Source organism: Lasioglossum baleicum, chromosome 11, assembly GCF_051020765.1.
Source record: "Lasioglossum baleicum chromosome 11, iyLasBale1, whole genome shotgun sequence".
In the NCBI taxonomy this organism is placed as follows: domain Eukaryota; kingdom Metazoa; phylum Arthropoda; class Insecta; order Hymenoptera; family Halictidae; genus Lasioglossum; species Lasioglossum baleicum.
In genome coordinates, this window is record NC_134939.1 from 8,408,540 (window position 1) to 8,423,830 (window position 15,291).

General features: G+C 34.8%; 4 protein-coding genes across 9 annotated transcripts in view; 1 reads left to right on the forward strand and 3 right to left on the reverse strand.

The window, feature by feature from the left end:
• Nucleotides 1–171: 171 nt before the first annotated feature.
• LOC143213377 (nitric oxide synthase-interacting protein homolog) lies at nt 172–1,752 on the reverse strand. Its single transcript, XM_076433163.1, has 5 exons — nt 1,476–1,752; nt 1,297–1,408; nt 591–991; nt 394–502; nt 172–323 (listed from the first exon to the last, which is right to left on the reverse strand). The coding sequence occupies exons 1-5, from the start codon at nt 1,649–1,651 to the stop codon at nt 252–254; spliced, it is 870 nt and encodes a 289-aa protein (XP_076289278.1). The 5' UTR covers nt 1,652–1,752; the 3' UTR covers nt 172–251.
• A 1,981-nt stretch (nt 1,753–3,733) lies between these two features.
• Nucleotides 3,734–5,134, reverse strand: LOC143213384 (uncharacterized). The gene is made up of 2 exons (XM_076433175.1): nt 4,992–5,134; nt 3,734–4,259 (listed from the first exon to the last, which is right to left on the reverse strand). Exon 2 carries the CDS (start codon nt 4,255–4,257, stop codon nt 3,805–3,807), a length of 453 nt encoding a protein of 150 aa, XP_076289290.1. The 5' UTR covers nt 4,258–4,259; nt 4,992–5,134; the 3' UTR covers nt 3,734–3,804.
• Nucleotides 5,135–5,161: 27 nt separating this feature from the next.
• LOC143213366 (putative serine protease K12H4.7) lies at nt 5,162–8,577 on the forward strand. 5 transcript variants are annotated; one of them, XM_076433135.1, is made up of 10 exons: nt 5,210–5,291; nt 5,688–5,759; nt 5,952–6,165; nt 6,235–6,416; nt 6,492–6,727; nt 6,805–6,940; nt 7,244–7,560; nt 7,640–7,772; nt 7,850–8,019; nt 8,094–8,577. In XM_076433135.1, exons 3-10 carry the CDS (start codon nt 5,965–5,967, stop codon nt 8,198–8,200), a joined length of 1,482 nt encoding a protein of 493 aa, XP_076289250.1. In that variant the 5' UTR covers nt 5,210–5,291; nt 5,688–5,759; nt 5,952–5,964; the 3' UTR covers nt 8,201–8,577. The 5 variants fall into 5 exon arrangements, with proteins under 5 accessions (XP_076289254.1, XP_076289255.1, XP_076289250.1 ...); XM_076433136.1 differs by having other exon boundaries at nt 5,229–5,274; XM_076433138.1 differs by lacking the exon at nt 5,210–5,291 and adding an exon at nt 5,396–5,466.
• A 119-nt stretch (nt 8,578–8,696) lies between these two features.
• LOC143213361 (uncharacterized) overlaps nt 8,697–15,291 on the reverse strand; it is a 39,766-nt gene continuing 33,171 nt past the window's right edge. Inside the window, exons 10-12 of one of the 2 annotated variants that reach the window (XR_013009959.1) lie at nt 14,505–14,991; nt 11,773–12,179; nt 10,016–10,155 (exon numbers count right to left, since the gene is read on the reverse strand). Coding sequence is in view for 1 of the 2 variants with exons in the window: in XM_076433129.1 (XP_076289244.1) it covers nt 9,753–10,155; nt 14,505–14,991 (890 nt within the window). In the remaining variant the exon portion in view is untranslated. Of the gene's footprint in view, nt 10,156–11,772; nt 12,180–14,504; nt 14,992–15,291 lie in introns of both variants that reach the window. The other variant, XM_076433129.1, reaches the window with a different exon arrangement.

Sequence of the window (15,291 nt, forward strand, 5' to 3'; positions counted from 1 at the left end):
ATATAATCAGTGGCCATGCCTGGTCTATAAGTATATATGGTTTAAGGTCGTAAAACTAATTAATATTTTTGCGAATATCTCGTAAACTAAAGCTGACCACCATATACTTACAAAGGAAAAAATTGTTCAGAATGGTGAGCTTGACAACATATTTAAAGTTCATTGAAATTGGCGAGGAAGTAACACTTGGACAAGTTTACCAAAATTGGTTTATTATATTTTTTACATTGAATATATTTAAAATTTACAATTTACGCTTGTAATACTGGTCTTTCATGTTTACCTTCCAAATGATTGTTAACTGCCGCATATCCAGTACCACCCTGAAAAGTAATATGGATAATTAATATTCTTGTTACTCCTGCCACTATTAAATAAATTCTTAACAATTACCCTTTGAAGCGGTATAATATCAGCTTCAGATAATTTTGTACTATCCAAAGGATTTATCCAGTCTTTCTTCAGAATTTTTTCTACACATTCTATTGTTATTACATCACCACTAAAAAGAAAATAATAAATTATAAGAAATCATTTTCAAAAATTAATATTTTATCTATAATGGTAATATGTGGAATGATTAACCATACGTTGTTCTTATAACTGCGCATGGGACACTGTTACTCAGAATATCATGAGTAATAGGACACATGTATCGTGCCTGCTTGATAATAAGAGAGTTCTTATCATCCGGGTCTTTCACTTCTGTGAATTTTACTGAAATGAGATCTTTTATTTTCAATGGCTTTCCACTTATAGGACAATAAATTGTCTTGTCTGGTTTTTGTAATATTATTTCTTTAGCCTCCGGTGTTTTAGAAGGAATCCAAAAGCTGGGTAATATTTTCTCCTTGCCATTGCACATATTAGAAACCGACGAGCCTGATTCATGCACGCTACTATGACTCCTGGAGACAATGTTCTTCTCTCCCTTCAAAAAATTCTGCAGCTTTTGTAGTTCTTCATTAGCAGTTTTTTCATGAGTTTGTTCCTGCAAATACCATGAAATTGTATGTCTAGTTTTATCCGTAATCAATTATTTCAGTTAAAGCTCCAGTACAATGAATTGACTCTTTAGTAAGTACTTTAAAGAGTACTTTAATTGTTACGAAAACCTATATCAATTAACTATGTGCTCTATAAACGATTATATTTGCAGAAGCTTCTGCATGAGAGCTCCTGATGCTCCTAAATGCACGTACTTTCTATTTGATTCAACTAATTTTGTATTTCTGTGACTATTTGTATTAACTACGACTATTTGTATTAACTACGACTATTTATATTTGTATTAACCTCTTGTTGCTGTTTCTGTTTCTCATATTCTTTCAATTTTCTCGTATATTCTTTCTTTTTGGTCAAAACGTATTCCAGAATTGCTTCCTTATCAAACAAATAACCATCCTTCCTAGAAATAAAAGGAGATAAATGCGAGGCAAGAAAATATATATGAGAATGAAACCAGAAATACGAACGTTATAACAGGGTTTCTACAGGGTTGTAACGTAAGGCAACAACAGTCAAAATCTTTTACAGAATCCTTGCCCACTCTCTGGGTATTCGTGCCATAACCCGACGCTGCTGCATCTTTCTTTTTCTCGTGATATGTGTAAACTGCACCAGCCGTACAATTCCTCGCGTGTCGTGTCATATTTTGTTTACTAACTTAGGGTTTTCCTAACCTATAAACGCAGAGCATTCGAATTTATTAACCATAAAGTAGAAAATCAGAAGGTGGAACTTCTATCGTAAGTTCTACACTGATATATAGTATATATATCAGTGAAGTTCTATCTCTTCTAGCTTCTATCTCTCAGTTTCCCGCATATTTTTCGAATGTTTACACATCAATGTAGGTAATTTTCAAAAATATGCAAGTTTTATTTATCAACAACGTATCTTTTTTTATCTTTGTGTATAGCACATTATTTATTTAATAAAATATATTGTTCTTTCAGAGGGTGAGGGTGTCACAGTATCCCTCTCAAGTACCCGGATTAGACAACACTGATTGTACATATATATATCTGGAGCATTTGCGGCAACCGGGACCAGCAGGTTTATCCATCGGCTTCTGTAGCATAATCATGAGCATAGTCAAGATATTGCAGTATAGCAGTAGAAGTCTGACGGAGTGCCGAGTCTCACAGAATAACTCGACATACTTGTTATGTACAAAAAATCATTTTATGTATGAATATAGAGTGAATAAATAGAGAGAGTGTAGTAAACAAACGTATCTGCGAATTTATTTATTGAATCCCTGATCTTTTCCCGAACGTCTGACTTGTGGTTGAGTTGCACTATTGAATTTTTGAAAAATTTTCTCGGCCGTTGGGCTTGACGTTGAGCTGTACCACTGAATTTTGTGCCACCTCCTTCGATATCATATTCGCCTAATAAAACACTCCATTTTCGAAAGACTATGGAAAATTTCGGGAACCTCGGAAATTGAACTTTGTATATTAGGAGAACATGATATCAAAGGAGGTATCCGGAATTTCAGTAGTACAACTCAACGACAAGCCAGACGCTCGAAAAATTTCGAAAATTCAGTAGTGCAACTCAACGTCAAGCCAGACGGTCGAAAATTTGCCGTTTTTCCGAAGATCTCGAAAATTGAACTTTGTATGATATAAAAGGAGGTATCCGAAATTTCAGTAGTAAAACTCAACGACAAGTCAGTAGCTCGAAAATTCAGTAGTGCAACTCAACGTCAAGTCAGGCGCTCGAAAACTTTTTGAAAGTTCAATAGTACAAGTCAACCACAAGTTGGATGTTTGGGAAAAGATTAGGGATTCAATAAATATAGTCGCTTATACGTTTGTTTACTACACTTTCTTTATTTATTCACTCTATATTCATACATAAAATGATTTTTTTGTACATGTATGTACACAACTTATATTTTTAATATTTATAACAATACTGGCAATACTGCAGACACATGCGAGGTACAGACTCCAGAAAATTATATTGGGTGGTAAGACCACTGCTATACTGCTTGTATACCTTCTGATTGTTCAGCGGAAGGCGATGGATCCGGGTCTTTAGGGTCCATTACCTTTTTTGAAGGAAACGCCCCCTCGACCCGGTCACGCGACTCGCTCCCCGAGACGGTAGACAGGGTGACTAGTGACGTCACGATCCGTACCATAGGCAGTTTCCGTATATGATTGAGAAATAGAAACAACCGCGATCACCAGCTTTTAGAAAAAGGGAAATTTTGAAACCAATTGTAATATGCATTCTTATTGGAATTTTTGAACGTTAGAGGGCCCAAATTAAATTTGGGTTTAAAAGAAAGACAAGATGCAACAAGTTTGCACCATTTTTCCAAATGTTTACGAAATAATGCATAAATATATGTACTTGTATACCTTGCTTTTAAGTTAAGCATAAAATTTTGAATAATGCGATAAAAATATTTACAATAGATAGAAATAGAAACATTACAAATATTTTAGAAGTAGAAAAATATAAAATATAGGGATATCGACTAATTTTTAAATTAAACCCATGAAAATTTAAATAAGAACATACACACAAGGTGTCTTTAATAACAGTTGGTAGAGAATTTAAGGGATGACTCATCAACACACTGTAAAATGAAGACAAAATAAAAAGAATTATGATTTCAGCTTCATATGCGATCTAACAATGAACGAAAAATATATTTTTCGTTTTTATAGAAATTTTATTCAATTTCTTCATATTTATGAATGTACGCATATTTATAAATCATGTAACTTTATTTATACACACTGTATTCATAAGATCTGTATTTACATTGGATATAAAATATTATTTCTTCTTGTCATCATCATCACTATCAGAGCTATTGTCTTTTTTATGCTTTTTATGTTTCTTGTGCTTGGACTTTTTCTTCCTTTTTTTATGTTTGTGTTTCCTTTTCTCTTCGCTGGAATCCTCTGTTTCAGATTCGCTATCGCTCGATTCAGATCTTTCATGTTTCTTGGATTTCTTCTTACTCTTCTTCTCTTTGTGTTTCTTCTTAGCCTCCTTGTGCTTTTTCTTTAATTCCTTCTCTCTTAGCTCGGTCAAAGGAGTTACATAATTTTCATCGCTATCAGAACTTGTGCTACTGACATCCAGTACGATCTCTTTATTAGGATCAACTTTAATGAAGTTACGACACTGATATGTAAGATGTCCAGCATATCCACACTTTTTACATGCTGGACGAATATGATCTTTGTTTTGTGGAATTAGTCTGGAAAGGAACTCTGGGTCCATATCTAAAATAAAACACAATATTATTAATACTATTATCAAAGTACAAAAAGTTAGATTTGTAGTCGCGCAAGAGTTAATAGAAATATAAAAAATATAGAATGGACAAAAGGGAATAGAATATGCAGTCACTTTTTATTGTATATTTAAAACTAATATATAGTCTTGATATTAACCTAATTAACGCTAAATCTATTGAGTCTTAAAGGTAACTGGTACACATGTTCCCTTATAAAAATGACAAGATTGATTTTATTTAAACTTTGTGCGGCTCCAATTGTAATATGTGCTCCACTAAAGATATCTATACAATCATTTCTTATGAAATTATTTTTATTATATGAATGATCGTAAAATAAAAAATCTGGAACTGGTCATTTTGAACGGTGATGGTAGGTTTAGTGTTAAACCATAAATGAAAACAAGAAAATTATGACTAGACTGCGGATCTTCATGCAAAATAAAAATCTTCAATTTTTAAAATTGTCAATAAAATAAAAGTGTAAATGCGTAAAGAACGTAGTCTAATTATGATCCATAAAATTAATTAGGATGTAGCAATCCTCCTTAATATTGTGATATACGTATTTCGCATAAATGAATTTTATTAGCTAAGCACAAGAATGAAAAAGGAACTTTTCGAATTTGTGAAAAATAAGATAAGACATTAACAACAATAGATAAGATGTAAATAAACTTAATTACGTATTTAATGTATAAATATAAACAATATGAACCTCTAAATGGTTAATGGTGACGGTTGTTGTACGATATTTTCATTCTTCAGGCACTGATCGCGAAATGTATTATTCACTTCGCTAAAATTGGTACGAACTTAAGTATAAATTAGTAAAGTACGTGTGATTATGTAGAATCTTTTAACTTAAATTACTCTCATTTTTCCCACTTCCCACATGCAATTTTATGCATACAGTTATGCTGTACGAATAACAGAAATTTTGTTTGTATAGGTGGCGCTGGAGAAAAATTAATTCTGACCGACACGATTCGTATTGCAGAGTACGTAAGACACACACGTAAGAAAATATAATTTATTATTATTTACTCTATGAAGTTGAAAGTGGATGAATAACTATTGAAAAGTCTTGTATTCCTTTTATTCAATATAAATTTCTCATTGCTGTATATAGACAAATCGATGTAAATGTTTTGTCTTTTCTCTTTCATGTTCGACGTGTTTACCGAAGTATCGTATGTATTTTCATCTAAAACAGAGTTTTTTAAATAATATAATCTTATATTTCATTATAATTAATTTTAATATATACAATTTCTTCCTTAAGTAAAAATAGTAGAAAACTTATTCGTGAAATCTAAATCTGTCTGAACAGCAATAATTAATATATAGTAGTTATAAAAAGAGTGTTTTGTACTTTGACCTCTTTTTTTTTTAATCGCAAACTTATCAACAGAATAGCTCGGATTTATTTCATCGCGGCGGCCGAGAATCGAAGTGGTAGTAGGCTTATTCAATAGAGCATAAGGTACATTTGCTATAGGATTATTTATACATTCTCTCTAAAAGAGTTTCAATTAATTATGAAACTTGTTTAGCATTTTTCTTCATTTACCTTACTTCTATAGAGTATTATATCATTATAGCAACATTATGACTAGTCTGTGTTAATTACAAGGCAGAGGAGCTGCATAATCTTTAATTATTGTTTTCCTTTCAGAATATTTTGAAAAATGAATCGATTTGTGTTCCTCCTACTCTTCGCTGGTCTGTTAAATGTTACTCTGGCTTGGAGGACATTTATGAGAGGTCGAAGCAAATATGGTAATTTAGGTGCTCCAGATATACCAGAGGAACATAATCTAGCAGAAGAGCAATGGTTTACACAATATTTAGATCACTTTAATCCAACCAATCCATATACATGGCAACAGGTAATATAAGAAATTATTTATAAGGTCTGATTTTCTGATTAAATTCAATTATTTAATTAATTATTACAGAGGTACTTTGTAAATTCTTCCAATTACAAACAAGGAGGTCCAGTGTTTTTATTGATTGGGGGTGAGGGCGCAGCATCTGCTAAATGGATGAAAGAAGGTGAATGGATCGATTATGCAGAGAGATTTCAAGCCCTTTGCTTTCAAGTGGAGCATCGTTATTATGGAAAAAGCCATCCAACACCGTAAATAACAATTTTCTTACTTACTATGTCTAAATACTTAAGCAATTACATTAAAAGCGTTCAATGTGTTTACAGAGATTTGAGTGTGAAGAATTTGGTTTACCTTTCATCGGAACAGGCACTTGCAGATTTAGCTTACTTTATAAAAAGCATGAATCAGAACTATTCATTAGGAAACGATGTTAAGTGGATAGTGTTCGGAGGATCTTATGCTGGATCTTTGGCTGCTTGGATGCGTGCTAAATATCCTCACTTAGTGTATGGTGCAGTCTCTGCGAGTGGACCGCTATTAGCTAAAATAGATTTCCAAGGTAAATGTAACAAAGCTGTTAGTTCGCTGAAAACAGTTTTGCATTTATTAATGCAAATTAATAACTCATATTTACAGAGTACTATATTGTTGTTGAAAATGCACTGGCAAACTACTCTCGTGCTTGTGTGGATGCAATAGTGGAAGCGAATAAACAATTTTATATAATGTTACGCCACCGCATTGGTCAGAGAGGAATAACACAAAAATTCTCGTAAGTGAATTATATTTACATCAGATTTTCGAATATGCCATTAACCCTCGGACAACGGACAATTTTTATAGCTACATAATTGGCAATGCTTAGGACAGTTCGCAGCTCTAATCAATAATTTTTAAAAATTTACTTTTGATGATATTTCGTGTAGATACGAGATCTTTCCAGTATCCTCAATGAAACAGCTATTCAGTTAGTTTAAGTTCCACAAATTGAGTACTTAAATGGCAATTTGGATGTTCCCTGTCAAAGATAACTCCAGCACAGCACTCAGAGGGTTAAAGTCTCCTTTATTTACAGTCTATGCGATCCTATCGACAGTGGATACACAACACGCAATGATATATCGAATTTATATGAAACGATAGCGAGCAATTTTGCTGGTATCGTACAGTATAATAAAGACAATCGTAATAATTCAGCAATGGCGAATTTGACTATCGATGGTGCATGTGATATTTTAACAAACAATTCGTTGGGTATTGCTATCGATAGACTGGCAATTTTAAGCAATAAAATAGTGAACGCGTCTAAGGAGAAATGTTTAGACTATATGTATAGAAAAATGGTTCATGAACTTCGAAATTCTACTTGGGCTAGCGAACAAGCAGAAGGAGGTAACTAACTTTAGCAATAAACTTACTATGTTCTAGTAGTATATTTCTGTATTTTAAAATTTTAATTACATTCTTTCAGGACGTCAATGGATGTATCAGACATGCACAGAGTTTGGATTCTTCCAAAGTTCTACAGCACAATCGAATTTATTCAGTGACACTTTTCCAGTAGATTTCTTTATACAACAGTGTACCGATGTTTTCGGGCCCAGGTTTGGTTCTGTACAATATTATCAATACTTTCCATTATTGTACAAACTAATTTTATTTTAAATTTACTTTCCGATAGATACAACATTCACTTGTTAAAGTCGGCAGTAGATCGGACAAATACTTTGTATGGAGCACTAGATTTGAAAGTGACAAATGTAGTGTTCGTACAAGGATCAATAGATCCTTGGCATATGTTGGGAATTACAAAATCAGTGGACCCATATGCACCTGCCATTCTCATCGATGGTACACTATATCATCAAATATTTTACATATGCAATTATATAAATTATTCAACTAATTACTCTTAAAATTTACAGGTACTGCTCATTGTGCAAACATGTATCCTCCATCCAAAAATGATTCACCTGATTTAAAGAACGCCAGAATTCAGATTGCAGATCTGCTCAATCATTGGGTTGGGTAATTAATAAATTTTAAGTTTTCAATGTGATATACAATGAGACTGCTTAACGATATGTCGATATTTTTTTTTCTTAGTTCTTAATGAAACAGTGATTAAGTTTATTCCAAGAATTTTGTTAAAAAAAAGTCACATTTTTATTTCTCTTTATATAGCTTAAATATCATTGTTAACAATTAGGCTACATAAATATTTGTTCGATCGTATTTCGTGCATTATCGAGGCTAACTAGCGTTTACTAGCTTTTACTAGTGTTAGTCATCCTGTGCTACATTAAATGACAAGAACGTAAGTGTAAATATATTAAACAAGTTTGCCCATAATGGCACTATTACAATTTTTTGTGAATTATAAAGATATTAAATACATGTACAAACTTATTCCGAGAATATCTTACTTCAGTCAATGAATAAGAAGGTATCATTCCCTAATGATAATTTCAATAATATTGGACTGGATAAGATAGAACATATCAATATCTATATATATATATATATATATATATAAATAAATCAGTATCTTCAACTTTGATACAAATAATTTCTTTTTATATTATTAAATGAGCACCACAGCTACATAGATTTTGTTCTGAAATGGACAACATCGACCTTTCCTTAACGACACTTCCCTTAAAAATATCTTGTGTTGCTATACGAAATTATTTTAATTTCTTTAAGGTGAGGCCAAGGTGCCCATAATCAGATTTTTTCTTTATCTCAAGTTCAAAATTTGTCGGAACATCGTACTATTAGACATGTCGTTGTAACAAAGAATCCCTATAGATATCTCTTAGAAATCGTTTGATCGGTAATTAGTAATTATCTTCATTTTTTGGCATGTCCTTTGATCAACTAGTGATCCCTCCAACATTCGCGAACATCTCTTCTCCTCTCACTTATACTACTGCATATACTGTATTTACATTAGATAACAATGTAGTTGTAAATAATTTACTGTATAACAGAACAATAAATGTAGGGCGATTTTGTTCTATATAGCTTCTCCATAAATCGCGCTCAAAGTTTCCTCTACGCAATATTTCATCGTTCACCACGTTTCTGTGAATCCAATTGCGTATTTTATCTCTGGCAAAAAAGTTTTAATCAAGCACAACAATATTAGACTACCTAAATGTATCGATACTTCAGATAACACGTATGCTGCACAAAGTAAATAATAAGACAACAAAAATTCCCATTTGTTATTGTGTCGCATATAAGAATCTCTTCTGTTGATAGAAATCACTGGATCAATTTATCTATAACAAACCAAGAAAATGTTACATATATCTGTGTACTAAAAATTGTAACTTTATCCAATGATTGTAATAATTATTTTGTTATCTTACTACAATCTACTTCATACGAATTAATCTTACTGTAAGGCATAATTTATACTGTCAGTTATAATTTCGTGTCACTACTCGATTAAAAGTTCCTCGCCAGGGATAGCAAGTTAATGTAAAAGCTTCCACACGTAATCCAATCGTGATTCGCTAGAGTATATTTGATTCACCGAATTTCTAACGAGGATTCTATCTAATTAAATCCGGTGTTCAGTATCTGTGATGAGATTGAGACTGCCTCCACTCGGGTGTCGAGTTACCATGATGATGGTGATGGTGATGATGATGACGTTTCTTGTCGGAAATACTCGCTTGTTTGCTGGACGGGTACGTGGCCACGTCGCTGACCACCAATTCGGAACCGTCTCTCTCGGTGTTGTTGTTATTGCCACGATAGTTCTCTCGGTAGCCTGGTTCATCCAGGGTTTCCTTGCGACGAAGCGGAGGATGACCAGCTTTCTGGCCAGCAGTTTCATGCAAATTCTCCCAAGCCTGTCGGTAGTATCGGTTCAGGCCACCTCGACTTTCGGAAGAACTGCTACCGAAACTGGCCACGGTATTGCAATCAGGGGATGCACGGTGCCTGTAATGTTTGCTGCTCCCGCCACGATTTCTGTGTGAAATAGAGAAAATTAAGTAGTGCATTTTCCTCGAATCATTAACGCGCCAGTCTACCACGTTCATTAACACTAATCCTACCAAGCCCAAAATATACAAAAGTGAAACACCGTATAGAAGTGAGAAGGTTGGATTTACTTCAACTTTGTACGGTTTTCAATATAATACTATCATTCATTGTAATCCTATGAAAGCGTTTTTATAATTTCAATAACTATGGCATAGAGAAAATCGGTCAATTTGACCGTGGTAGGTTTAGCGTTAATCAGTCTTCTGAAGGAGAGAAGCAATATGCGTTTCACTGTGTAATCGATTCGGTTCTCCATTGTACAGTTTTACAAATTTTATATTATGTGCTTCTTATATGTATATGTATATGGATTGTTTTATAGTTGAAACTAAAAAACCAAATTGATTAAGTGAATCATAAAATTAAGCAGGCCATCGCATATATTACAATCCATCACCAAGCAGAAAATATGAGGAGCAGAACAACTATGAACACAGAAATATGGTTAATCCCTTGCGATTTTTTCAGCATATATTTCTATGGTCAAACTCGTATAAGTATATATTTATTGAAATTATCTAAATAAAATGCAATCGTTATCCTACACAATCATTACACGGATAGTTTGAAAGGAAATTGGAAAGATTAATTTAGAATAGTTTAGTAGACACCTATTAACATTGTAGCATATTCTACATTGGAAATTTCTAATAATACAGTAAGAATACAAAACATAGATATATTGGTACTATGTGCGTAGTAATTCAATTACAACTTGGTTAAACTACAACTGCCCTTGGTCCTGTTTCTAGAAACATTTATTAGGGTGTATTAATTTGTAGCACAAGTAAGCAGGAAGTGATTTTTCATTTACAAGTAGAATCTCTATCCTCTTGGACATTTTTTTCTATTCAAGTATTATTTATTAAAACCGCGAATATTATTCCATCGTAATTTCAACTTCCTTGTTCAAGAAATTAATCCCTGCCAAGCAAATTATTTTCTTCAATTTCCCAGGAATGTCTGGAATTAGATCGAGTTTCTTTTGGGATTGAACTATAGATTCAAAAACAGACGGCGAGGATAATAAGTAGACTGCGGGTCTTTATGCAAAATAAAAATTGTCTACGTAAACTGTACAAAACAAGAGCCAAATAAGTTCTCTCTTCAATGATTTTAACTAGTTGAAACTGGCATTTATATAATTAAATTCTTTTAATCCGTTCACTGCCTTACTCATATGTTTATCATGCAAAATCCGCAGTCTAACAATAAGATTCCAATCATAGATGAAATGAATTAAACCTCCAGGGATGATCCTTCAATCTCATACGATCACTGACTTCATCTTTCTTACATATCTGTCTTTAAGTTCTAGAAATTAATAAATAAGTGGACAATTAGTGGACTCGATTAAAAAGTCATTGAAAGTCCATCACTTCCCAAAACCATCATCTACCAAGGGACTTTCCTATCCAGAGAAGCTTTGGGTACTTCGAGGAGAAGTGCATGGGTTCCTGTGCGTTGTAGAAGCGTCTATCGGTGAACGGTGGTGAACGAGCTATCGCTATCAGTGCTCATTATTAAACCTTGCTCGTTTACCTTGACTAGAGGGTGGCGCATTGGGCGGTTGTAGTGGTACGTGGTGATTGTTGATGTAGTGGTGGGCGGTGGTTGCGTGGAGGGTGGAGGGCGATGGTGGTTGGCTGTATATATATATATAGAGAGAGGGGGCATATGATTGTTAAAGGTACTATAGGGATGGATTGGAGAAGTATCCAGCGCGATGGGCCGCCGAGAGACCGAAGGAATAGGGATGATCGGTGCCGCGGCGTGCCGTCAAATCGCGGCGCCCCAGGTGCTGGTCGGGGAAGGGCAGCGCCAGTAGCGTATACCAACGCGAGGGCATCCCAGTATCACCTCTTCCAAGGCCACCACTACCGCCACCCCTCAACGCACCAACCCCACCAAGCCCCCTGCGGCGCCTTCCTCTGACGCTGCCACTGCCGCTAGCCACCGCAACGCAAACGGGCTCAGTGTTAATTGTTATCCTTGATCGATCAACTTCCCTTCCCTTCCTTTCCTTTCCTCTCCTTTCTTTTCTTTTCTTTTCAATCTACTCTTCCTAAATTGACCGCGCGCACCGAAACTAATTTCATGATACCTATCTATTAGAGATCACGGTTTTGAACGTGTACTAAAATATACACGTGTACACGTGGTACGTGAACCGTGTAGTACGAATACGAATTCGTGTACGTGGTCTGTCCGGAAAGTATCCGACCTTTGCTTACATCTTCGTTTCTAAGTGGGCTAAGGCCGCCATTTGAAGACGATACGCAGTTTTGTAAGCATCGAGTCAAGTGAGCGTCGCGTATTATAATGACCTAATGTTTGGAACAACGGATATGCATTAAATTTTGCCAGAATCTTGGGCATTCTTGTCGGAAACCATTGGTATGATCCTCCGTACAGTCCTGATCTAGCTTCTTGTGACTTCTGGTTGTTTCCCAAAATGAAAAAACCTCTCATAGGACAAAGATTTGCAGACGTAGGAGCAATAAAACAGAATACGACGAGGCAGCTTTTCGCTATCCCTAAAGATGAGGAGTGTTTCCGTAAGATCGCTGTGGAAGAAAGTTGTGACTTCTAACGGACAATATTTTGAAGGGGAAACCATTGATATCAACCAGGAATGATACTTCCACCCGCTACAGCACAAGGTCGAATATTTTCAGGACAGACCACGTATACGGATCTGCGAATACGGATCTTTAACGCTAATCCTTCCATCACCGATCAAAATGACCGGTTCCCGATTTTTCATTTTACGATTATTGATATAATAAAAATAATTTCATAAGAAATTATTGTATAGATATCTTTAGTGGAGCACATATTACAATAGGAGCTGCACAAAGTCTAAATAAAATCTTGTCATTTTTATGAGGGAACATGTATCAGTTACTTTTAAGGCTCCAGTAGGTTTAGTGTTAAATTCTTACTACGCGGTTCACGTATCACGTGTATTTATTACACGTGAAATAGGGATCTCTACTGTCTGTTACTAATTAGAGTACGAAACAATAATTCTCCGACGAGATTCTAAATTTTCTACACGCTTTTCTCTGGAAGAACTAATATCGCGTGAACTTTGTTACAGTACTTACAACACTTCAGATGTAATAAATTACAATATTTCATGAGAAGGTGGCATGAAAACAGTAAGAAGGCAGACAAAGGTGTAGAGTACAGTTTAAACAAATGTAGAGCAAGCGATACAGTATACACACGTAGAATCGAAGATAAAATATATTCTGAATATGTATAATAAAAGCTAGTTATGTATAGTTTGTCCAAGAAATAATGCCTGTTAGGATGATTCATGATGCTACAGTCTTCAAACAGAATACGAAACAACCGAAAATCTAATAATGCAAAATATTTTGCAATGCTCTGAAAATTTTAGATGAACATAATGCAACCTCCACCTATATTACGTTCGAAATATTCACAAAAAATGTCAGTGATAGCGATAAATATAGAAAAACCAGTCTTTCAAGAAGATGTTACTGCTCGAAACGATTAGAAGATCATCTTCTCTTAATGACTATAACGCCTCTGAAAGAAAATTCACTTCGGATCATCTATACAATATTTATGCAACAGTCAAGTAATTAAATGAAAAGAAATGTTAAAACTATAATGTTACAGAGAAATAAACTTTTATAGCATTTATCATGTACTACAATATTTAATATTCAAAATACCTACAATATCATAATAATTTATTTTTATACTCTTCATCATTTTTACTAAAAATTCAGATCTCTAATAATTTTGAGCAGCATCTAATCTAAAACATATCATGCAGAATATTTCTTTGGCAATGTGCAACAGGCGTTACTTTTGGAACAACCTCAGCAACGTGATCACAGAAACTAGCAAGGGAGGTACACCAACGACAGAAGTAAACGAAGCTTCAATTAATAATAATTGATAACGCATCATTCATCGAAGAAATGATTTTCAAGAAAATTTAAATTTATAAATAATCTATATTTACATTAGAATCAAGTATTTTCTATTATGTATTTAAGAGTAACTCATTAACGAACAAAACTAGAACCAACAACAAAACAGAAAAGCCTCTATAACTCTATGTATACTAAGAGATGCTTAAAGCTTCATTTCTACACATCAGTCTTTCATCAACCGTGACTCATTTAACTCACAATATAAATCACCCATCGTCTACTCGTGTACTTCCCTTGCAAGACAGAGGCAATAAACGAAAACTCCGATTCACTTGAATGATCTGCACACAGAATTACCTGCGAATGAGTATCACAACCGTGGTAATCACTGCGGCGAGGAACACGAAGCCTCCGAAAACTCCAAGCGCTATCACAGCACCCAGATTCAGCTTGGCCTGATGGGTGTTGTTCGGTGGATCAGTGTTGTTAATTTTGTAAGGTCCTGATGGTTCCGGGACACCTGTTCCGATTCCGACTTGCGCCTTATCCACACCACTACCAGAGATCTCGTTGTCCTGTGGATGATCGCTACTCTCGTTGTTGACGACGACTGGAGGCGAAGCTGCTGGCCTTTGCAGACCGACACTCGGCTTCCTCGGAACAGTTTCTCTGACAGTCGCTGGCAATTCGCCTGTGGTCGCTACTTTTCGAGATGGAACGACAGTGGTCGTGCTCGTTGTTGTGGTAGAACGCACTTTAGGTGGCAAGAACGTGTGTCGTGTCCTTGCTGTTGTTGGCCGCACTGTTATCCTTGGAGGAGCTGTCACTGTTGTTCGAGGTTCCTCTGCAACATAGAGATTCAGTTTGTGAATACTTTATAGTTGTGCAAGGCATTTATTTTAGAGGAGACAGCTTCGAAACCCTGGACCTTGATGTGTATTGTCAAGGACAGTTTCTTGAAGAATGTCCAAAAGATTCTTCGTGATTTTTTGGCAGCAACTTTTATGTTAAATGATCATACCCTATCTTCATCATGAAAATTGAAGAATTATGACGAAAATGGAAAAGAATTGTATGCAATGCAGTTACCATACAGGTGTGGAATGATGCAAGAGCTGATTGTCTAGGTACAATTAATTAGTAT